The following is a 23,801-nucleotide window of genomic DNA, read 5'->3' on the forward strand; positions in this document are numbered from 1 at the left end:
AGCTGTGGTCAAATTTTGACTTCTGAAAGAGTCTAATAGACACTTTGGGACCCCACCTCTGCCCACTAACATTATCCCCCAAATAAATTGGGGAAGCCATGTTCCCAGCACCACGCTTTCTCCCCTGCGCACCAGCTGGTTGTTTCTTGCTTCAGCTGTGTACATTAAATGTCAGCTCTGCTGTTGGATGAACACTTTTCCCTGTCTCCACCAAGAAAAATCATAAGAGAGCTGAATCATCTCACTCAATAGATATTGTCCAAAAATTCCCAGCTGGACAATGGAACCTTGCAACATGTTTGCAGAGATGTGGTCCCAAATTAGCTTTACGTGGACACTCTTAAATCCATATCGAGTGTGTACGTGGTGGTATATAGTTTGTGCTAAAAAGTTTGTAGACATAAGCTGAAGGGGTATAACTAGCTCTAAACTGGCACGTTTCCACACATGGGTTTACAGAGCTTAATTTTTCAAGGGATTTCTGGTTATGCTTGTATAGCTTTTATGTAAAGGCAACATACTTCTTCTAAATGCTTGAGTTATGTCAGGTCTTGAGTTTCCACTCTGTAAATGAAACTGATAGGACTGTGTTTAACGTCTGATTTGCCCACACAAGAAGTTAAGAAAGAAAGCAAAAAACTGTTTTTTTGATCTCATGGTGATATAATTGTATTTAGTCCTGACTGACATTGTTGCAAAAGCAGAACGAAGTCCCATGTGTTTGAAAAACCTGATAGGTTCTTATGTTAAAATACCTATTACTAATGCAAATATGTATGTGAGTGTATTCTAAATAATGTCTGTTATCATTATTTGAGGTTTATAATTATATAAATATTTTTCTATAATAGGGATTGTGTTTTTATGGGACTCCATCCCTCAGTCAGAAAGTTTAGGATTTTGAATTTTAGAAAGTCTTCTAGAGTTAATTGCAGCAGAAAACAAGTGTGTCTGCCCCATGAACTTTGGAATTATTACTTAAAGAATTATGCAAAATGTTCTTATCACAGCTAATCGCAAAATCCAGTTTTTGGTCTATAGAAAAAAGGAAAAAGAAACATAAATTTTTAATATTCGCTTAATATACACATTATGATAGTCTTTAATTGTACATTCTCACCTTGTGTGTTATAAGGGCACACAACTTTAGATTTGTATGGAGTTTTATGAAAAACTACTTAAAGAAATTATTTCTACTGAGTTATTATTGAGTATTGACTTCTTATAAATTCAAGCTAATCTGCTTTGACTTTCCTGGTGCACATTGGACTATGAAGCAGTTAGTTAAATTCTAGCTCTAGGCTTCAAAAGCAGCTCTTGACACCTTTTCACTGTTCTCAGCCATATACTTACATCTAGAGTATGTAAGTTTACAAATTATTTTTTCCTTAATGTCTACTTGCCTGACTTCTCTGACAATTCAGTAGAATAAAAAAGTTTAATAAAAAAACAACCAAAACTGAAAAACATGTAAGCTGATGTTATAGCTGCATGTTTTTTTTTTTAGTAGCTGACCTTCTATTGTGAGAAAAAAGAAAGTCTTGGCTAGAAGACAGTTCAATAAATGAACAGGCTATATATTGATTTTTCTCCCTCTTCCCTTGTTATGTGCTATGATTTCCCTTTCCTTGCAAGCGTTGGTGTTGTACGGGACGGGGCTGGGATCATGGTCATGGAAGCGTATGGGAATGTGTAAACTAAGGAAGGCTGTCACAGCAGTCAATAAGATCTGAGAGGTGTTGACTAATTGCCTGCTAATTACACAGTAAATTGTCTAATTAAGCTGATGGTTAATTAGGGTACGCTCGCACAGCAGTCTTGTGGAATTTTTGTCTGATGTCTGGGAAGCAGCTTGTGTAATTGGCAAACTGGTAAGGACTGGCAGAGAACATGACTGGGAAGCACGCTGCCAGTAGATGACAGAATAAGGATGTGTTTGCACAAAGGTTGTCATGTGAACACGAAGGGGTTTGTTAGCCTTCTCCAGCTACGCGGCAGTGGGCGCAAGGAGAAATTTAGCTGAAATCTACTGGAAATTGTAAATAAAATAAGGTTTAAGCATGTAATAGAAAAGCAATGACACATATTCTCCTCATATTTTAGCCAGCATTTGGACTTCAGATAAACATAGAATATCAAAATTCTCATGTAAATTCTCACCAAGCTATGTAATTTGACTATGGCAGTAATTATTGTAATTATGATCTTTTTAGTAGAGTCACAAAACGATACTGTTCCCCGGGATACTTTGTATGTTGATGTTGGAAAAGTATAGCTATTAACAAGGATGCACCAGGCATCAGAACCACCATATACAGTATTCTAAATTCTTATTAGGCATTGTGTCCATCTCTAGATGTGATGAAGTACACCCAGCTTGTAATGATGTTCTGAATTGCATGTGTATGCGCTATGTGTAACTATAATATGATTAATGAGAGTATCTAGATTTCAGATTCTGACCCAAAGCTGATAGAAACTGTTGAGGCTATTAAACAGTGAGAAACTGTACAGTACGTGAACACAGATGCCAATTCAGCAAAGCAGCAACTTGATGTGTTTTGAATTTGTAATTCAGTGAAATAGCACAGTACATGCACTTTCTTAAAGTTAATTACAAATGTAACCTTCCTGCAGAATCAGCACAGCAAAATACAGGATTGGGTCTTCTCATGATGCTGAGATTTAATTTTGAGCTATGTATCAGCAAAATCTAACAAAAAGAATAGCTCCTTTGTGTGTCATGAGCTGAACCAAAGAATGTGTCCGTATATATTTTGTTTAGAATACTTTGATGTCATTTGAGCAAAGTGAAGCTTAATATCCACTTTTACTCTTGGAAACAATATATTGTTTCAGAAGTCCCCATCTTTTGAGTTTTTTAGTTTTTAGTGCATTTGCAGTGTGTGGTTCAGGCACAGTATCTTCCTGGAACAAAAAAGAAAACAGACTGAATTCCAGATCTTTTTCTATTTAATTTAAATCATATATATTTCTTCTTCCATAGAACTAGATTAAAAAAAAAATCAGAATCTGAGGGAATTAATTATGCTTTCTTTGGATTAATGAAGGCGTTTTTATCCTGTAATCTTGCTGTTTCTACCTCCCTGCACCTGCATAGTTAATAATTTTTGGTTTATGATTTTTCCTTCAAAAATATTGACCAAAATCATGGTGTACGAAGGACATTCTCACTGTGCTAGTCGTCAGACGTGGGACTCCAACCACTAGCAGGCCAATCTGGAAGGCCTTAAACCTTCTCTGAGGGGAGAACAATACTTGTAATGTTGGTCCTCTGTGCTTATTTGCACAGAGTAAAACACTGCAGTTCTTCTGCATCAGATTCTGTGAATTGTTGCATAAAATGGCGAAGGTATAATTCATTGATTCAAGTCAAAACCTTCCAGGGAGGCCCCCTGTGTACCTAACTTTCTTTGAAATAAAATAGATTTTAAATTTACATTTAATATTTACATGTGTGTTTTACCATATCCATCTGCACGTGTGCCAAACCAAGCCAATTTATTTCTCCTTACTCTTTCTTAACTATTATTCCTTAAAAGTATTGGAGAAACTATTCTTTTTTTTTCTCTGACAGCACATTCAGGAACAAAGCTCACTTCATCAGCCAACTGCAGGAACTGAAATCATATGGAGCAACCATCACACTTGCTTTCATTTTCTATCATGGGGCAATAAACGGATATGTTGCTAATGCATTTTATTCTCTGCAGACAGAAAAGGGAGTTCAGAGGATAATCGTTACCTTATTATGTCCTTCAAAAGGAATTTCTAGCACATGCTATTTTGATTTATGATTTAATAAATCACACAAACATAGAAAAGGAAGCTTCTGGTAATGCACATGGTATAGTAAATGTACGTATGAAAAGCCCTATTGCAACATCAAAATCTGTAACGGCAAAAAATTGTGTGGCAGTAATGCTGCTGTTAAACAGCACCAATTGCCAACTTTTATGAAAAATCATATTTTTTTAAGATGTATTAATATTTTAATTTCAAATATGTAATTGTAGCTATATTTTATTGTATATCTGTGCTTTATTGTGGACTTGATAAAAAATGGAAATATTTCCCAGATATATTTAATGCATTCTTTCCGAAAGCATCTTCATTGTCTGATTTCAAACGTCGTGCTTCAAGGATGGAGTCAGAGGAGCCTGTTGTTGGCAGGTTGTTGGTGGTATGTTCAGGTTTATTGCCTGCTATGGTTCTCTCCCTGTGCAGTTCAGGAGGGTTCCTCTTTGCACCCTTTTATTTAATGTGTATATCAAGCCATAGAGAAGGTTTAGTAAAGTGACATTGATTGAAGTGTTTTCAGTATGTCGAAACTCAGCTTTATAACTCTCGGCTGATTTATCTTGAGCAGTTGATTGCATTATTCAGTGTTTGTAGGAGACTGGGGCATGGTTGAGAGCATACTGAGCAAAAGTCAATCCAGACAAGATAGGAGTAGTGCTGGGATCGTTACAGGAAGCTTCCCGAGGCTACGGCAAGAGAATTATCAGTCCTTCCGGATGAGGGATGTTTTATTCCAGGTGGTAGCTGCAACACCAGATAAGAGCCAGAAGCCTACACCCCTTTTATTTTCTCAGTCCAGGCCTCGCTAGGAGCATACACGCTTTATATTTCAAGAGTCACCTACTGCCAGTGAATGCTGTATAGGACTGTGTCTTAAATTTGTCCAAATATTGTCAGTGATGACAAGCTTCCTGGCTTGAACACCACAAAGTGCCTCATTGGGGAATTAAAACTGTTCCCAGCCCTTACTGGCTGTTGTGGGTACCCTGGGATGGAGGGGAAGCAGATGCTGACAGTTCACCTCAGCTCTGCTGTTGCACATGCTTGGAGCTCTTGCTCTGGGCTGATCTGTAAGACCAAACTGGAAGAGCTTTTTCTCCTCCTTAACTCTGCAAGAATTGAGGAAAGGGTGACTTTTTGTTTCTAGTTGCTACTGTTGTTTTTATTATTCTGTTTAAGTTTATATTGCTGCCAAGAGCAGTGTTTTTGGAAGGTCAGTTTATTGCTGCTGTTGTGTGTGAGGGGTATTTTAAAGACCGCCAGAAGTACCTGGAATAGGTGGTTTCACCTGAAGGTAATGCAGATCTCCAACACGTAAATAAACAACATCCTATTTCCCTGTATTCAGGGTATGTTTAAACTCAGATTAATTTCTCTGCTTAAGTTCATGAACTTGTTTGTTTGATAGCCAGAGAATTTTTGTGCTTTTAGGGAGAGCAGAATACTGGAGTCTATGTCTTAAGTTTTTGGAATATGCATTTTTTGGGCATAACATTTTTTTAATGACTATACTTTTGTCATTTCTTATTCCAGGCTAAAAATCTGTGTTTATCTTGAGCCAAAACTGAACAAATCTATCAGCCAGAAAATTCATAAGGGAATATTAGGATTTTTTTTTTTCTAGAAACAGAAAGTTTAACCCAGAAATGCAAACTTAATATTCACTTTACAATAAAACTGTATGTATCCAATTACATAGTTTGTTTTTTTTTTTCACTTGAGCAACTTGACCCTCATAGTGTCGTTTACTTTCCCCCCCCCCCCCCCCCCCCCCCCCCCCATTCCAGCCCTATGGTTGTAGGAGTCTCTAAAAGTGTATGAAAGAGAGAGTAAGAATATAGTTGAGAGTAAAGTATTAAAACTATAAACCAAAGAACATCAATCTTATAACTTGTTTCTTATGCCCCTCCCTTCAGCACTAAAAGTGATGCTTTGCTACTATAACAATAATTGTTCCTAGTGTGTGTTGGGAGTTGTATACTTGTAGATACATAAGGTCTGTCTTGTGATATATATTTCATTGCTTTTTAAGTTTTTTTCCTTCTTGCATTCCTTCCTTAACATAATTTAAAAAATTAGTGCCAGAGGATGCAAGGATTTATTGGGGTTTAAGTTACCAAGATAACAGTTTCTACACAAAGAGACTGACAGATTTCAGGCTGTGCTAAGAATCTGTCTGACCACCAAATTCATGCAAAGGAGAGACTTGTTTTTGTGTCAGACATTCTCCATGTGTAACTTGCTTCAATTACATTCAAGAGTTCACATTCCCAACATGTCTCTTCTTTATGCATTTTCCTTATCTTTTAAGAAGTCTTTTGCCAGCCGACTATTTCTGCTTTTAAATGAGCTTTTATCACAGGGGGTGGACTATCCGTACATGTTCGGTTTTTGCAGGATACGCTGCATTGCTTCCCATTTATGATGTAGATGTTGGAACACAACATCACCTACATTCTTGCTTTTCTGTCTATAAAGCAGGAGTTCACAGTGTGCTCGCTGGTATTCAAAAGCACGGCATTAGTGCCTGTTTCAAAGTAATGCGACTTAATAGCATAATTGAGAATGCAGTATTTGCATTCAGTGTGCATGTTTACAGTGAAATGTCTTGATATAGCTAAGCTCTCATGGACAGAAGCATGAAGTGCAAAAAAGAAAAAACATTTTTTTCGAAGTGATGGAAATGGGAGTTATTTATTTTAAGAGATCTTATGTAATCATAACTGGGGGAGGGAAAGCAAACTAGCATTTCTAGCCAATCCATGCCTGCACACATGTATCTCTTCTGGCTAGAGCTTTCCCCTTTGGTGTCGTTAGCATTTTCATTTCAAAAAACGACAGTCTGCAGTGGAAGCAGTAAAAATGTTCAACCCCTGGTTTAAATTATTGATTTTTTTGAATATTGAAGCTGTATTTCAAATGGGTTTTGTTCGAGTTACTTCTGGGTAGAGGGTTCCAGAGATAATTTGATATCTAAAAGCCTGTGTATTTCAAAGCCGTTTCAGTCTTTTGAGTTCCTTCAGCTGATCAGCTGATTGGGTAAAATACCTTATTGTCTTCTGAATTGCAGGCAATAGATAAACTACAGCTCAAGGTTAGCACGGAGACTAGCATACAATGCTCTTGGTGATTTATTATGTGTACTCAGTGTCCAATCAACTGACAAAAATAGCTCATTTATTTTTAATGCGGTAACTTATCTTCACTTAAAAAAAGAAAAATTTGTTTGAGATGCTACTATTCACAATTTAGATGGGGAGAGCTCCGTTGTCTATATCACTAGGTAATGATGTGTAATTAAATTTAGGTGAGTTTTTGGTATAGAATCCAGTAGTGTAAATAAAAAGTAGGTTCATATATTTTCACAAACAGATTGTCTTATATTCCTACAGAGCAGAGTGGCTGCAGTGAGAGAGAAGTCACTTTTAAAGAACTGCAGTACAAGCAATACTTGTGTTTATATATGAATATTTTCACAAAGGGCTGGGTTGATGCTTGTACATGTACAATGTGTAGGAAGTTAGCCATTCCCAGCATCCTTCTATTCACAGAAATCATGTAAAAGCAGTAGTACTTTAATAAGGCTCAGAACTGGCAATGAAGCCATATTGGAATGCATATTGGAGTTCACAGGAACTGTGAAAATGAAATTAATTGCAGGAATGGGCCTGGTTGAGAAGTGTTATCATCACTGGTGACACTAAATATGGTAGAATAATGGGATGATTCAGATTTAAAACAGACAGTCTTTTTTTTTCCTCTTAAGGAGCCTGTGGGTTAAGGAGTACCAAAATAAAAGACTGTTTCACTAAAGTATGAATTATGTAACTTCAAAATTATGCAACTTATTTTGAAAATATGCATATATACTGCATATATGTTTATATAAAAATCAAATATATGAAGATAAGTCATGCAAAGATGTGTGGCATAAAGAGCTTATATAATGCCTGATTTGTTTCCCTCCTACAATCACTCTACTTTCTGTTTTTCTAGTTTAAGAATTTGTCAAAAAGTCTGTTGATATTCCTGGGATACTGTACTTCAGTGTTTTTCTTTCTAGTTTACAAAATACTGTTTAAATACCATGGGGATTAAAGTTCCTGCTGTATCACTGTGTACATGAAATAGCCTTATCCTAGCTGTTGTACATGTGTGGCAAAGCAGCCTGCGCTGCTCTGTACCGGCTGCACAGAACAGCGTTAACTAGGGAAAGGTTGTCTAAGATAGAGATGTAAAAAACAGATTCCTACTGCATCCAAGAGCAGAAACATGCGATCTGTACTTGCCTGTGTACTTTCTTGTTTTGCACATTAAGATAAGTGAGCATTGACTATACTATATAGATTGATCACCATACACGGGGATACAACTTTGGGCTGAGCAGATATCAATAGTTTATTGCTGTAGGGAGGAATGCTGGATTTCTGTGCTGTGGAGCTCTCCTTGGCCCTGATGCAGACTCGGCTTCGTTGCTCTTGGCGTGAGATTGCTCGTGTGATCTGGCATGTGTCAGCAGCAGATATATCCTGTTCATCAGTGAAGTTTTGCAGTGAGCTGTGCTTTAAACTCCACAGTTTTGTGGTAGGAGGACAGATACGAAGACAATCCCTGTGTACTATTTATCACTACTATAATTATCTCTGATCAAGAATTTTTTGTGGGATGAAAAAACTTTTTTTTCCTAACACAACTTTGCCCATGACTTTTTATGTTTAGCGTCAGAAAGCTTTTGAATCCTTGTCCCAGTTTTAAATAAATATTCTATTGGAATAAATGGAGAGCCTGCAGGTCAGGCTGCCTTCTCTTGCTGATGACAAATTTATTCTTAAGTATTCCGGTTTTGAGCATGCATAAGCATGCAGCACGTCTTAGTTGGCTCTGCCATTAAGAGTGCCAGAGATGTACTGAAGCCACTGTGGCAGCAGTAGCAGGAACATTTACCACAGAGTCACCAAATGAAACCCTAACTCTCTAACAACCACCTAAGTCTCTAAGAACCGCGCTCCTATTAATTTCAAAGGGAATGAACTTCGTATCTGCCCTATCTGTGCATGCCTGCTAGATCCTCTGATGAGCATATTTACTTAACTGACGGACCTGAGCAATGACTCCAAAGACTGCTGTGGTTTGGGACTTATTATGCATTTAATGAGAAAAAACATGGCCAGCTCAGAATATTTTTTTTTTCCCTCAGTGGTAAAGAAGAGAAACAGGAGAATTGTCTTGCTAGGAATTTTTGTGTATCATGGCTACTTTCAGTTCTTACAAAAATATTTTAATGAACTTTGCTTTTTTTTTTCTGTATTAAATTTGTGGTTTATGTCCCACAGGGTTGATTTTTAAGAGCCTGTAGAAGGCATCATATTTCCTAGGCATTTAAAAAAAAAAAAAGAAGAAATGATTAATCTACTGCAATGAAAACTTCAGGTGAATCTGGAAGAAAACCAGACTTGAGACTGGGGCCTCTGTGTCTGCCACAAGCAGATGGGAATCAGAGCTTGTCCTTTGGCATAAAAATTCTATGTACACTTCAGCAATCCTCTATGTGGGTTCCTGTCTGTCAGAGAAATTAAAACATGTGCAAACGCTGAATGTTTATTAAGAGCTCAGCTTGGAAAACTAGAATCAGCCCAGCAGTCTGGAAATCTCCAGTCAGAGGGTCTCATGAGGAAAAAGTCCTCTCTCTCTAGATTATGGAGCACTATATGTAGTTCTTCTTGTGATGACTGATGGATGAACACAGTTCTCTCAGAGACTGGTGGCAGATCTGGACACGCTGGCTCTACTGTTCCTGAGCTCAGACCACCCAGGATCTGCTTTCCCAAAGAGCCTTCCTGGGATGTGTACATGATGCACCAAGTTCAGTGTCAATTTTCTTGCCAGAGCTGTACTGCATCATTGTCAATCATAGCATGCTAGCAGAGTTCATTCCATGGCTCAGGTGGTCCCGAAAAACCTGTTAGTCGTTACAAAAATGGTAACTTAAGTCAGGATGATATTTTAATTTGGAATGGAAGATTTGAGGTGCTTAGCAAGCATAGGAAAGAAATTTCAAAGGACTTTTGTCAAGTATTTGGTTTTCATTATTTAGTTTAAATATGTTCTGGTAGTATTTGAACTACTTTTATGTTTATGAAAATAAAATCTAACAGTGTGCAGACAATACTCTTATGTGTGTCCCCATTCTGGTAGCCAATACAAAGAGGAAAAAAATAGATCATTTTCATGAATTTTAAAGTAGATGAGGCCTGTTTCAATAATCAAAATCTATTTGAAAGATCCTATCTAAAATTTAGTGCTGAATTAAAATTAGTTTGAATCCCTTACAAAATGTTAAAGTGCTAAATTAAAATTCATAGGGGCTGATATTTTCATGGTTTGTTTCCCCCCCCCCAATATTATGTTATACAGATCTATGTTTAATCAGGCTCTGAGAATGCTAAGTAGCTCAGCCTTGCAATTCCTGCTCATGCGAAAGACCTTTTGACTTCAGTAGGATTTTTAGATAGGAAAAGATAAAAGAATATGTTCAAAACAAAGTTAACATTTGAGAGCTTAGGTTATCTAAGTAGAAGTGTTATGGATAGTTTATCATTGGAGTGTAAAACAAAATATTCCCCTAGATATTAAAACCCTTCCACCTTCCCTGTACCCCTCTACCTACCACTTGAAATTGTTTAGTGCCACCTGGAGAACTGATACTCTGAAAATTCTACTACTTGCTGTTTTCTAATTCCAAAGTAGAGTTGGTATAATTTCCTCGAATTTCTGACCCCTAAATATGCACAAATATAAACAAAGTTAATAGAATCTAAGCATTCTTAATCCTAATGGAAAAAAAAATACTGCAAGTAGGTACAAGGTATACCTTGATTTTTGCTATTCATCCGAACAGCATATATTTAAAATATGCTTCAGGGGAGTAATGTGATTCTCCTCCTAACTACTTAATCCAACAATAAAAATATTTGGGGTTGTGCATAAATTTGAATTTAACTTTGGTCTTCTGTAACTTCCTGATGTTGATTCTTTGTGCAAGAATTTTAACTCTTTAAATAGGGTTGTAGTTAAAATATTTTCCTCTTGACTATCAAAGAAATCATATTTTTCTCCGCTTAAAAAAAAGTATCTATTCTCCCCTCCTCCTAGGAGAATATAGTAGTCTTGATTTACTTATAGCAATCTGGGGGAAAATATTTTAGTGATGGTTCACAATTTACTAATGGGCTTTTACAGAACAGTGTCTAGGAACAGCTAGAAATACATTGATTATATGGCTTCCCTATGAGAAAACTGTAATTAAAACTATACCACAGATTATATCAGGACATGTTAATATTTAATTAGGCAATAAGTGAGCTTGCTACAGGTATTCGGAGGTGTTGACAGGAGCTTTGTTAATCCATGTAGTATTATCTCTTAAATAAATAGTTACCTCCTTGCTTTTTTCAAATATGAAGTTACATGCTTAATTAGCAAACATTAGAAGTCTGTTTAGAGTTTTTGGTTTTTTTTTTAATTCTGTGTCTGTACGTTGAGTGCAAAATCCTAGATAATGTGGGCTCTAAAGAACTGACTTTCTCACTGTTTGCTGTTTCTGTCAGGGTTTTTCTTGGAATTATGAGACTACCTCCAGTGTTCTCCCATTTTTTATCTAGAGGAGTTCATTTTGTTGCATTATGTGTCTTGGCTTTTAATCTATCCCTTTAGGAACCTGCCACTACTGATGTTGTCCTACTATCTTCTTACAGTATTTGTTTAGCAATTAGAAAACAGTATTGGAGAAAAAAACATTGAGTTGTCTTAATGATGATGCTTGAAAAACTATGTTAATTTGGCCTCCTCTTAAATTACATAAAGATAATCTATTTGTATTCTCCTTGTAAGCATACCAGTTAAGTACATTTCACAAATTTTGATCACTGATTTGATTATGACATTCCCTGACAGGTGAAAATGGACTAATATTTGTAGATGTCTGTAAAAGAATTAATCTCTTAATGCAAGCTACGTTCTTATGATCTAAATGCACTGAAGTCCCAAGGGTAAACATTATAAACTGGACTAGTATATTTTAATTATGATGCATTAATTTTCCACTTTTATGAATGTACACGGGTCCTTAGAAGCCACACTGTGGAAATTTCATTTTAGGCTACAGATCAAAAGCTGATATCTATGTAGATATTTTGTCTGTCCATGCACTCCTATTTAATTCCATTCTGCTCCCCTCAAATCATTAGCAGTGCAACATTTTATTTGCAGCAGGGTAATAGAATTCAGTCTCGTTTTGTTGCTCAGTTGTGAGCATCTGTTCTGGGCTATTATCCAGAAATGCCTTGTCAATATTTTTGAGAGAACGTAAGTGAATTACAGATACAGAATTTAGTTATTTGATAAAGCTCATCAGGTACTTCATTGCAGTTACACAAATAATGCTTTCTTGATGCAAAGATGTAGCTTGTAGGAGAGTAAACCTAAGGTTTTACACAGTTTCAAGACATTCTATCCTAGTACCTCGGGGGTCTCTGTGCTGTTATAATACAGCATTTTGTTTCATTGTGGATAGTCTGAAGTGTTTCACTTCATACAGTCTGAAGCAGTGATTTTTGAAAGATCTGGTTTCTTAGTAGATCTCAGTACACTCCATCTTAGTACACTGAATGGCTTTGGATGCATTCCTGGAGCTGAGGTTACTTAAAGTTTTAAAGATGGTGCTTTCTGTATTTTGAATTCTGTGCAAGGTTACCAATCCACTGCTGACTTCTTCACTGGAGACAGTTTTTCATGGAGTTGTGCAGAGCACAGTCCAGACAGAATGCCTCACTGCCAAAGCTATTCTTGCTTAATTAAATGGAAAACTAAAAATCTTCAGACAAACCAACATTTGTGCCAAGTTAAAATTAGGGTTTGGTTGGGAATTGTATCATTTGTCAAAAAGTTGCAGATAGAAAATTCCTAAAGAGCTTACTACTCAATATGCTTACTTTGTATTTTCTGCCATGTTATAGTCTTATTTCTAATTTTCTTCTTTAGCTGAAGAATATCTTTTCCACCTCTTTTTTTTTTCCCCTTCTGCTACAGCTTGAATGCAGTTTGTTTCCAGACATTGGGAAAGCTTGTGCTTGGAGTAAATAAATGATATTTGTTTAAAAAAAACCAACCTAATGAAACGCAACAACAAACCAACAAACCCCTCCTACAACCAAACCTTGAGAAATCTTCAGATTTCTTTTTCACATAAGTCTGGAATATTTCAACATTATTTTCTGTTCCTGTGGCCTCTCACTGAATTAATGTTTTGAGACAACTAAAGGATACTTTTCCTATCAGTCAGCTAAAGTGACCATTTGTCAATAATTACTGTATCAAAATACCGAGATTTAAGAATCATACACTGCAAAAAACAGATCCAAAACTGTGTGTCTGAATACAGATACAACTTCCTCTCAAGAACTGTAAGTCTACTTCTCTCTTCTTCAATGTGTATAGTTTTTGACCACAGTGCAGTTTGGCAGCAGAAACTTATTTGTGTCTTCCTGTTTACACATTTATCAGAAAACTGATAAAACCTGTGCTCACACTGAACATCAGCAAGAAATTTTTCAAATGTCCTTCAGTTTTTTTTGCTTTCTCTTTGCTCCCTCCCTCGCTTCCCTGTCTCTCCCAGAGAAACTGATATAAAGCTGATGATAATTTGGTTTTGCTCTGAAAGCATCTTTTGTTCAAAAACTAATTTTAACCTTGTGATAAAGATTGCTTTTTGTATTCTGTTGAATTTGATATCTAGTAATTGTTTGTCAAGGGAAAGTGCTGAAGGACATAATACATTTTAAAAATGATCTTTTGTAATTACAGTACAAATGTCGTTAGATTCTAATGTCTAGAAAACAAGCAAATATGTCAAAAAAATAGAAAAAATATTAAATGTTTTAATTTTAAAGAGTTATGGTTTTGTATTATGAAAAGGGTTTTTTTTTTTAAAATTAACTGCTCCAGTGAATGTAGTTGTAAACAAAGATCAAACCTGTCTTGTAAAATATATAAATTCAACAGGAAGAAATATATATTTGTGCATTTGTCATAAACATTACATTTACTCTTACAGTTTTTTGTACTTTTACTCATAATTTGAATTTATTTCTTGTACTTTTATGTCCTGATTTATTGCTTCAGGGACCTTTAGTTTATGCAATTAGGACTTATAGTCAAAGTATCCTGTATGAATTAATAAAGATGGGGGGCTGCTGTTGTTTTAAGCAAAGGCTGTAGGCCCTTTTTGCTTGACTTGCGATGGGGATGAGATTGTTCCAAGATTATTCTAAGGTAAAGAGTGTAAACATTTTTTTTATTACTGTAATTGAGTAAGATTATCTAAAGAGCTTGGGATTTCGCTATCTTAATCATAAGTTATTGGCAGTGATGGCTTACTGTCTGACAATTGCATTAATAAGAAAGGTGGTGCTTTGAGCAAGCAGCAATGATAAAAGCTTAAGTAGAAATAAATTTTGAAGTTTCTCATGTGTTCTCATGGTTAAAGCACTAATGAGACCTTATAGAAAAACATCAAATACATGGGAACTAAACCTCTAACTTGTCATTTGTCTTTCACACAATGTGAGTGCTTCAGCAGTTTTTCTCCAAAATCCTGACATGTTGCTTTTTCCCTGATGGGGCTGCAGTCCTCTCTGCTAACTTATTGATTTGGAAAGGTGGCTTGTTCGCTGGAGCTGTAGTGTTAAATTGGTTAAAAACGGGATGGCTTAATATTGTAAAAACTTTTATGATTTAACAGTCTATTTTTTAAAAAACAGTTTGCATAACTCAGGTTATTCAGTCTCAAAACAGAGTAGAATATTAAGGAAGATTTACAAGCACTGTTTGTACTCAACTTTAGGGATATAAGATACATAGAAATTTGAGTACTTTCATTTTTGCAAACACAGGACTAAGAGCGGTGTAAAGACAGATATGAATACTTTATAAAGTATCCTTTTCCCCACTGTAGCAAACTAGATCTTTTAGGTAAAAGCTGAGTAAGTGTAATTTATAAGTAACAGCAAGGAATGTTTTCAAACTCTGTTCTGTACTAGTGGAGAGATTGGAATACTTATGCTTTAAATCACCAATGAGAACAAATCCTGAGAGGCTGGGGAAATAATAGATTTTTAAAATCAGGGTTTTTAAAAATAATTATTTTACATCTTTTTATCATTATATGCTATCTGTCTACAAAAGAAGGCAAGCAGTGGGGAGGAAAGAGAGCGGTAGTTCTACACCTCATTCACAAAACCAATGAAAAAAGGAGATGTCTTTATGGCCCTAAATTTTTCATATCTGGTGGTGGAGAGATTGTAGCTGTTTCTGCATGGTGGGATGCTCTGAGATAAGTTTTTCTGTGAAGGTACTTTCAGTTTTTAAAAAACACTCCTGTATTCACTGAGAGAAAGAGAAGGGAATGAGGTAGTGGCTTGGCTGTGATTTTGCACTCCTGTGGGTAGAATGAAGTCCACCCTATTCCCTCACTAAAATAAAATGCTAAATACAAGTGTTATGCATTCAACAGGCAGCATTGTGTGTGCAATGTAACAGTGGCGTGTGCAGTGGCTGCATCAAACCTCCTTAGGCAGGAGACATAAGCAAATTTACTTGCTTTTCTCCTTGAGCCAATATATCTTGCTTAATGTTGTAAAAATTCTACTCTAGCAGATAAGATGTTAATAGAAGTTGATCATTAATCTGCACAGTTGTACCCAATGAATGATTTTGTATTTGTAGAGGTCTTAGCTCTGGGTGTAGCTTCCTGCTAAAAGGAGCCTGACAACTTCAGCCAGAAAAAAAAAATCCTAGCATGGGGAATTTCAGGAGAGCAAGTCAGTACTGTGGGCCTCAGTAAAGGAAGCCTATGGAGATGTGACATGACTTGGCTCTGATAGAGGAAAGAAGGTGAGAAACAACTTGAAAAGGATTTTTAGGAACAGTACTACTTGAAACAGTATTGTTTCTTAAGGTTTCACTTGCCTTTTGTGGATTGTTAAAACTCTGGAAAGGGTGATATTAGACACTGGCTAGACAGCTGAGTCACAAGAGGCAAATCATCACAAGACCTTGAGTGAGAGCTGGCAGGGAATTATGAGGACATAAGTCTGTGTTACCATCTGTATCTATGAGGGTGTGCAAACAGCAGTGAGCCAGATTGCCAGAATGCCAAATTCTGTGATGTTGGGCAGAAAATGGAAACATCTCCTTCTCCATATTTCTACCTAGGTAAAATTTGTACATCGAGTTATACTACAGTTAGTTGAAACCGTAGGGAAAACTGAACTTTAATGTTGGGGTGTTGATTTAGAGCATTTAGAAAATTAGCTCTAAAACCATTTCACTCATACTGGATTTTGAGATCTTTACAACTAGATCTTTGAAAGTCTGTGGAAATTGAGTGCATCACAATTTGCTTAAATACCTGTATTTTTCAACTACTGTGTTTTGTTGTTCAAGTAAAGAAGGCGGTACATTGAGTATAGTAAAGTAGAAACTTATATTTGGGGTTTTTTTCCATTGCACTTTGCTGTCTGCTAACTTTAAGTGTTCTCTTTTGAGATACTTGACTAAAATTACCTTAATTAAGTATTTATATAGATTTCTTCTTCACAAAGAAGCAAGTATGGCTGCCTTGCTGTTCGTATTGACATTTAGTAAGTAGTTACCCCGGGAACGTACAGATGTGTACTCGACTTGGCAAGTATAATGCCCTCCCTCCCTAGAAGAAAGAAAGGTCAAATAAATTTGCTTTGTAAAAAGTAATAATCTGCTTATTGTGTTAAATCTTTTTCTCATATTAATGAAAAGAAACTGACAAAGGTCACTAATTCCTATCTGCTTTCATTAGTTTAAGACGAAAAAAGCTTAATTGGAAGTATACAGTGACTTTCATTGACTTTGGGGGCCAGTGCTGGAAGGCAAGTTCTCTGTACCTCAGAGAAGCCGCTCAGAGTGAAGAAAACACATTAACACTTGGTATAGTGTGATTGAATGTATTTTTAATATCATAAAATCTTATTGGAAACCTTAATAGTGCTGCAGGTATTTACATTGCAAAACACCTGTACTTTCAGTAGTGAATACTTGTACAACAGGTTAATATATTAATTAAAGGTAGACTTAATTAATTTTCTTTCCATAACCCAAATATAAATGCAGATATGTTCTTTTAAATAGCTTTATTATTTGAAGTGTTCATTAAAATACTGTTAGCTGTAATATTTTTGGGGGGAAAAATAGGCAAAAAAGAAAGAATGCTTCAAGCTCACCAGATCAATAAAAACACATCAAAGCTGTGATATGAAAAAATCATAGAGATTTATCCTTTTGGTTCTTTTTATTATATCTGCCTAATATAAGTGCATTAATTGGATAGGTACCAGGCTGTGGTATATCTTTTGGGAGACTGTTTTTATATAACTCCTGCAACTGATCTCTCTACACAACATTTTTCTCTATACTTTTTTATTTTCAGTCTAGGAGTGTAGGAGACATGATTATGAAATAAAATGTGAACCCAGTTAATGAAGTGCTGTCTTCTTGGTTCCCCTAAAACAATAACTCTGAGAGAGAGGTGAATGGCTTGATTCATTTCTACGGGTCATTAAATCCGTGCCTACAGATGACAATGTTAATATTCACAATGTGAATTATTTCTCTGCTGATTAGTTTAGGAGAAACACACAATGAATATGCTTATCGCATGATCTAACACTGTGCTGGACGCCCCTTTGGGTCTCTTGAAATTCAAAATGTTCCTGCTGCCCAAACATAAAGGTCTCTTTCTCTCAGTTTAAACAGCGTGATTGTGTTTTTACCATACAAAAATCTGTGGCAATTATTAACTGCAGATTTGGACAGTGTGAAGCAAACCAGCTTTTTAGAGTGAACCATAAGGTATGGGCTGATGAAATGTTTTGCACCTTTATTTAAATTTAACTGACCAAAAAGTGCTGAGTGTTTGGGCCTTATTTTTAAGTTGGTGTCTCAAACATCCCAGCCTGTTAGACTTAAGTAGTTTAGAATTCAATGCTCTGATTGCAGAGTTCAGAGATTATTAGAGCAAATGAGGCCTGATCAATGCCTTAGGTGTGTTTTTTTTTTTAGTGTGTTAATTAATTAATCAACAGGAGCAGAAATTTATGTGTAATGCAAATTAACTCAGTCTCAAGTTACCAGAATGCCAGAATTGTTCATAAGCAGAAAAGGGGAATCCAAAAGTAGCAGGATATCAATGCTTTTATCTGTGTAACACAACTATCTTAGGTGGTGTCCTAAGAAATGATGTCCTAAACTAGATATATTTGAGGGGTTGATATGATTGGTTTTGCTATGCTTTCCTGGGGAAAAGAATCAGCTTTTGAGGCAAAAGAAGACATTCAGTAACAGAACTGTTCATGATTTACAGGTGGTCCTGGATTCCATTTGTTGTCACTGTACAAAAAGCTCTGTACTATTTTTCCCAAGGACTGTTTATTTCTTCCATCACGTGGGGAGATAAGATACTCAATTCGTTCTGGAACTTGGGGACATCCTCTTCTTTCTGCATGTGGACCTCTACTTTCAACTGGTTGCAGGAACCAGACCAACTAATCAGTCTGGTCATTTGTCTGTAGCAGTCAGCTTTTTTTAGAATCAACAAGTTTTTAGGTTCAAACCTTGAAGTGCTTCCTGTCAGGCTTCTTATGGGCTTTTTATACACACAATTTATTTTAACAACTATAGGATTGTGTGCATAACTGGGATAAAAGAAAAAAAAAAAAGGAATGATAGATGCTGGCATTTGGCTGCACAATTCCTACAAATAGGGAAAATCACTGTTCGATTAATACACCAAAAGATGGTCTGTCACAAACCTCATGGGCTGGAGCACTACAGCTGTTTCAGCTGCCCTGACCTTATCTGCTGTTTTGGAGACAGCAGTAAGAATTTTCCAGTGACCAGCATTGCCAAACTCAATGAAAGAAACTGTGATACCATGTAAAATTCACTCCTAAGACCAAAGGACAAGTTGGCTAAGCCAACAGATCATTCACCTACCTCTCTCCCTGTTTAGCCTTCGTAGCTGTGACAGGAGGCTGAAGAAGAAAAAGATAGTAAGGGAAGTTCTGTGCAGGTATTTCACACATATTTCAAAGAGACAATTTTCGTTTCTGGCACTTGTGTGATTTTATTCTGTAAGTACATAGACAGATTCCTTGAATCATCACATAAGTTATAAATTCCATTTTGTTCCCATGAACTGTGAGTCTTCTTGTGTCTGGGCCTGTCATGTGCTAACAAGAGACAGGAGAGGTGCCGGTGTGTCAGTCATTACAGACTCTCTCCATCCAGCTTACTCTGAGCTAGGAGAGGCAAACGAGGATCTTAAACAAGGACGGCATATCCCTCTTGGGAGCAACCAAGACAAAACATCCAGGTGGTAATGTTTGGATTTCAAAGCTGGGAAGGATTTTTGTAAGCAGAAGCAGATTGGTCAGGAAAGATGAAGTGATGCATGGGCACAACGGAGAGGTCCAGTGACACAGAGGCAGCAGGGAGGCAGTGGAAGCTGCTGTTCGAAGGAGCAGCTGCCTGCTGGTGGCAGACAGGCAAGGAAGGTCCCTGAGAACGAAAAGGGATCTCACAAAATCTCAAGGAAAATTTAAGAATGAGGAAATGTAGGCAGATATATATAGATGTGATTATTGTTTAATGTGGCCTTGTTTATCCCTTGTGGTCATTAAAGTAAAGAGTGGCTGCTTTTGAGACATTTTGCAAAGTCTGTGCATTATCTGATTCAGCTTCATGGGATCCTGGAGAGATAATTTGTCACTCGGATGTCAACTCTGACTGAGCTGGAAAAGAATGAATTGAAGCCATGGGAATTTAGCAGTAGTCACAGGGTCTAAACAGGGAGCTCTGTTCTTAGAAGAGAGAAGAGATTGCCTCGAAACCCAAGGCAAATAGAAAAACTTCAGAGTGTTTTTGCACAGAAGAAGACTGAAGCTTTGTGAGTGTCCCACAAGAGGTTTAATCTAGGTTGTAATATTGCAGTCTTTGAATTCTTACCTGTAGTAAAATGAGACAGGCTGGAAGAACAAAACACGCACATGCTAAGAGAACAAACAGTACCCTAGGTGTCTCCAGGCGTTGTCTGGCATACACACATACACAAGCCAGACACAAAAAAGAAATCATACCACATGAGTCTTAAAAATAATTTGCACTGAACCAAAGAATAATTATTTCAACCAACAGTCAGGCTGTTAGCTTCAGGCTTAGTGCCATTCTACTGTAGCTGCATAGCTTCTGACTGCTTTGGAGCATGGGAAAAGAAAGCTCATAGTCACTAGCAGCATGGTCAAAGTAACTCATATCTGCTGGCAGATGACCATGTGTACCCTGTGCTTGCAGGAGTAAGATCAGGTTGCCAGCTTTTAAGTCATTGACTTTGTATGTTTTCTCACACTGGAGGATGTGATTGCACTGGCCTCTGTGTAGAAATAGCTTTCTGGGATGAAGTCAAAGCACAGACTCCTCTGAGAGTCAATTTAAAAGTGTGTTTTGATTTGAGTTAAAGTAGGATCTACTTCTGACTCTTAACTCAGTTCACTCTACGTAACTTAATTTCTCTAAGAACTAACTGCATCTTTTTGAGACAGTGTTCTTCTCTAAAGGGAAAACACAAGGCATTAGTATGCAGAAAGGAAAAATGCGTATGCTTAACTAAGGCCGTCCTCAAGCTGACAGAAAAGTAGCGACACCTGTAAGGAGAGGGAAATAGGGCAGGTGACCCTCAGCTGACCAGCAGAGTATTCCATCCCATATATGTCATACTTGGTGTAAATTTGAGAGATCATGAGGGTCTTGCTCTCTTCTGCGATGGCCGACATCCAGTGAGGACCTCATCTGTTGAGTTGCTCCTGACCCCAGATCCATGCATTCCTGAATCCAGTACAAGTCCACCTCCCTCCCTCCTAGCTATGGACCCATTCCCTCATGTCTGCTCTGCAGCGTTTGTGGTGACGTATAGTCATCGAGGGGTGGAGGCACAATCTCATATATTTATTTATATTACTTTCTAATTATTTCCATTGTTATCATTATAATTTTATTGAAGCTGTAGTTTTAGTTTCTAACCCATAAGTCTTTTTCCTCTCATTTCCCTCTCTCCTTTCCCTGCAGGGTGTGGGGGGAAAGGATTTTGGAGGTTCAACTGCACAGCTTTAGCTTCTGAATTTGTCTGGGTGGGGCTAAACCGCGACAGAGTGAAATGCTCAAGAGGATAATGTGGAGCAAGCTGATGTAAATGGTTCTTCTGCATAAACTGCAATTTTTGTAATTTGTTTGGGGAGTGAGGAGAGTGTACTTTGCTGTTTGGTTTTGGTTTGCATAAATGCAGTAAATTATTTCTTTCTGAAAATATAACTTAACAGTTGAGAGTGAAGTGAAGCTTTTATGATGAAGGGAAAATATTGTAATAAGAAAACTAGGGATTATTGTGATGTCCGTGTTCCAGGCTTACTAGGCCTGAAACTAGATGAACTGGGGAGATTATATTGTATGATTTCCACATATGTAAATGGAAATATAATTATCTAGCAGTATGAAATATTAGTGCATATTTACTGTATAATAATTAATTCATCTTTATAAGCAAATGAAGATTACCTCAAATTTACATACAATGTGAAGAAAAGTCCCTTTATCCTCTCTAACTGCAGCATTTGGCAGATTCAGGAATAAATAATCTTTTGTGGCAAGGGTATGCCTTATCAAACGTATGCAGATCAGTGCTAATTAATGCTAATTAAGGTTTCCTGTCTATCTAGTTGGAAAAACGTCCAAATGTTATGAAATCCAGTTAGTATGCCTATTACCCTAATTGTTTTATATGGGATGGTTCTTAATTAAAATATGTAAATTGACCTTAATTGCTATATACTAATGGAGGCTCATGTTATCTCACTAGAAATGACAAGATGGTGAGGAGGGGTACTTAAACAAATAATTCTGATCATTTGTAAATAAATGACCTTTACTCAAAAATATTTTTAATTGGAAATTGGCAAAAGGAACATTTTGCCATGTATGTTTCTCTTTAGTTTTAAATAATGTCAGAATTTACAGTTCTTTGTTAATTTAGATACGGTGACATTGCAGCTTAATTAAGACAACTAAACAAGTCAACATTTTGTGTGTTTACTGTATGTTTCAAAATTGTTTGCTAACCTCGTGTTGACCTTCAGAAATGTCATGCTTTGCAATATTGATCTTAATTTGCACTATTACTGGTTTTATTTTTTAATTTTGATCTCTCTTAATCACATTATTTCATTCATGAAGTTTGGTGCACTGGTGTACTTTTGGTTTTGACTAGACCTGCCACCCTAACTTTTCATCAGAGAGGCTGGTGGGCGGAACATCTTTGCACTTTACCTCTTAGTGCAGGACATGGACTTTAATCATCTTTGGGAAGGATAGTTCATATGTATGCTGATGCATGAAAGAGACCTTTGCAGGTTTTTACACAAAGTCTTGTACGCCCTCTACCCAACAAAAAACATTATTTGAATGATATTTTGTATGGCAGTTTATAGCTGCCTCACATTGGCATTTCCTTCATAGCTATCATACCATTTCACTCACTCAGAAAACCTTTTTCTCCTCTGATGTAGACACTCTATTTAGAAAGTCCGCTGATTTAGAGAACTGGCCTACAATTATAGTTTTTACTCATAATAGCAGTACATTTTTAAAATGCCTGATATGTTTCTATGATGTCATAGACAACATTGGTATATGCCTCACTTTGCAAAATTAATCTGAAAGGTGTCACTGTTTTGCAGGATATTGTGACCAATGTTTCTCCAAGGATTGTGCGTGGAATTACTTCAGGTCCTCTGTATGGCCCAGGCCAAGGCTCTTTTCTGAACATTGAACTGATCAGTGAGAAAACAGCAGCATATTGGTGTAAAAGTATTGCTGAATTGAAGGCTGACTTTCCAAACCACGTAAGTATCACTCAGTCATAAAGATGCAAGATACTTATTTGTAATTTCCAATATACAGATCTGTGAAAACTCACCTATTTATTAAATAGAATGACAATTCCTTTATTGTCGTACAAGTGTGCTGTTAAAAAACCAGAAAAGCCCATCCAAATAATATTTATGACAGAAAATTCTGTGAAATGGCTGTTATACAAACAGAGAATGGTCATAGTTTTTTAGTTAGGATGATGTTTACATTCAAAAAGATAACATCAAGGGAAAGAATCCCAGTGTGGGTGCTTGTCAGTTCTGCTGTGAATAATTTTTTGATTTAAGATCATATTTATAAATGTAACTTAAAATAATAATTTTCATTGTGAATTAAATTTTACTGTAAAAGGAATCTTTGTTCTTTTCATTCTTGATCCAAACGTAAAAGATACTTCTATTATTTTTGTAAGCCATTGGCTAGAACAGGAGAAAAAAACAAGTACTGTCTTAAAGCTAATGTCTCTTCTTGGCTATGGGGAATATCAGTCTAGAAGGTTATAATAAAAGTTGGGAGCAATGACGCCAGCTAGCTGGCATAAATGATTTTCAGCTACTGTTCCAGTGAATAAGAGCAATAAGGTGGGAAGTAAAATTCTCCTCAATCATTATCTCGAATAGATAGAGCTAGAAATCCCAGAGCCTACATATCTTCTGTCTTGAAGTTATTACCTCCATGGTTCAGCTGTGAACAAAATAAGTGAATGTTCCTGTTTGTATTATGACATGAAGACAATCAGTTTTGGGTTTCTTTTTCTTATTCCCGGAGTTTAAATGTACACATTGGCAAGCATAAAAGCATAAAAAACACATTGCATTGATAGTGATAATTAAGTGCTGCATGTTTAATATCCTACTTCACTATGGATGAACTCTGTTTCTTTGCTGAGGTTCAAGTCACTTTAGTTACTG

At 36.6% G+C, this 23,801-nt stretch overlaps 1 protein-coding gene across 4 annotated transcripts in view; it reads left to right on the forward strand.

The window, feature by feature from the left end:
* DPYD (dihydropyrimidine dehydrogenase) overlaps window positions 1-23,801 on the forward strand; it is a 362,200-nt gene that overhangs the window by 199,212 nt on the left and 139,187 nt on the right. For all 4 annotated transcript variants that reach the window (XM_054072633.1, XM_054072630.1, XM_054072632.1 and 1 more), the window contains exon 14: window positions 22,698-22,862. In XM_054072633.1, the coding sequence (XP_053928608.1) occupies window positions 22,698-22,862 (165 nt within the window). The remainder of the gene's footprint in view (window positions 1-22,697; window positions 22,863-23,801) is intronic.

The sequence above is a fragment of the Cuculus canorus genome, chromosome 8 (genome assembly GCF_017976375.1).
Source record: "Cuculus canorus isolate bCucCan1 chromosome 8, bCucCan1.pri, whole genome shotgun sequence".
Taxonomy (NCBI): domain Eukaryota; kingdom Metazoa; phylum Chordata; class Aves; order Cuculiformes; family Cuculidae; genus Cuculus; species Cuculus canorus.